The sequence below is a fragment of the Terrapene carolina genome, unplaced genomic scaffold (genome assembly GCF_002925995.2).
Source record: "Terrapene carolina triunguis isolate 2854851 unplaced genomic scaffold, T_m_triunguis-2.0 Scaffold32450, whole genome shotgun sequence".
Taxonomy (NCBI): domain Eukaryota; kingdom Metazoa; phylum Chordata; order Testudines; family Emydidae; genus Terrapene; species Terrapene triunguis.
The window spans coordinates 1-1,258 of NW_020696801.1; the positions used below are offsets into that span (position 1 = coordinate 1).

Genomic DNA, 1,258 nt, shown 5'->3' on the forward strand with positions numbered 1-1,258 from the left:
CCAGGCGGCCCGCTTCTTCCGCCCCCTCCGGCCCAGCCCCCCGGGGCCCAAACTGCCCCCCTTCTGGTACTGGAACAGGGTCACCTGGAAACACAGGGCCCCCACCCCCGAAACACAGCAGGGTCAGCACCCTCCCGGACGCCGGGGTCCTCCGCTCCATCCCCCTCCAAGAGGTGAGGGACATGAGCTGCCGTCCCGGATGCCTGGGTCCCATTCCCCATCCCTGTCTTCAGACCCCCCTAGGGGTCACAACCCTGCTTTGCTGTCCCAGACACCTGGGTCCCATTCCCCATCCCTGTCTCCGGCCCCCCAGGTGTGACAACCCTGCGCTGCTGTCCCGGACGCCTGGGTCCCCTCTCGGTACCGAGGAAGCAGTGGTCTCTCCGATGATGCCGGCCACCTGCCGGATGTTGGCGTTGTCGGTGAAGATGACCTGGCCCCCGGAGCTGCGGGCCAGGTCTACGTACAGGTCAAAGCGGTCAGCGGCCAGCACCTCCCGCCTCACCCGCGTCCTGGAGGGGTCCTCCGTGATCAGGAAAGTCACCTGGCGAGGAAGCAAGAGGCGGTTAGACTCCCCAGGGAGCTGCGAGACAGTGGCTTTGTTATTGCAGGGCCTACTCAAAGCGCGGAGGCGGTTTTGGTTTGTTATTTAATCTTTTGTGGGGCGGTTTGTTATGGTAGGGCCTACTGAAAGCGCTGGCATTGTTTTGGTTTGGTTTTGTAGGACCTACTCAAAGCGCTGGGGTGGTTTTGGTTTGTTATTTAATCATTAGTAGGGTGGTTTGTGTTATATCCGGGCCTAACACAATGCTCTTCTTGTTTTGGTTTCCTGTTGTTAGGGAGGTTTGTTATTGTAGGGCCTACCAAAAGTGCTCTCCTTAGTTTGATTTCTCACTTCTCTCGGTTCGGGTGGTTTGTTATTACAGGGCCTCCCGGAAGTCCCGACGTCGTTTTGCTTTACCGTTTACCTTTGCTCTGCCCGTTTGTTATTGTAGGGTCTCTCAAGCATCCGTTTGTTTTGGTAGGGTCTCCCACCCGCCAGGGGCTGCCCACCTTGCACCTGCGCTCCTGGATCAGGGCCTCCACGCTGGTCCGGAGGTGGGCGTCCTTCGCTGAGGCGTCCGTGAAGACGAAGATCTCGGACATGGGGGGCGAGTGCAGCAGGGCCAGCTGGGGGGGGATACAGAGAGCTGTCGGGGGGGGTCAGATGGAGGGGGCTGTGGGCCGGGGGACCAGAGAGCTGCGGGCGGGGGGGGGG

At 60.7% G+C, this 1,258-nt stretch overlaps 1 protein-coding gene across 1 annotated transcript in view; it reads right to left on the reverse strand.

The window, feature by feature from the left end:
* Nucleotides 1-13: 13 nt before the first annotated feature.
* Nucleotides 14-1,258, reverse strand: part of LOC112122822 (von Willebrand factor A domain-containing protein 7) — a gene marked incomplete at both ends in the record, with an annotated part of 1,849 nt that continues 604 nt past the window's right edge. The window contains 3 exons of the mRNA XM_026663098.2: nt 14-84; nt 365-544; nt 1,054-1,170. Of these exons, the coding sequence (XP_026518883.2) occupies nt 14-84; nt 365-544; nt 1,054-1,170 (368 nt within the window). The remainder of the gene's footprint in view (nt 85-364; nt 545-1,053; nt 1,171-1,258) is intronic.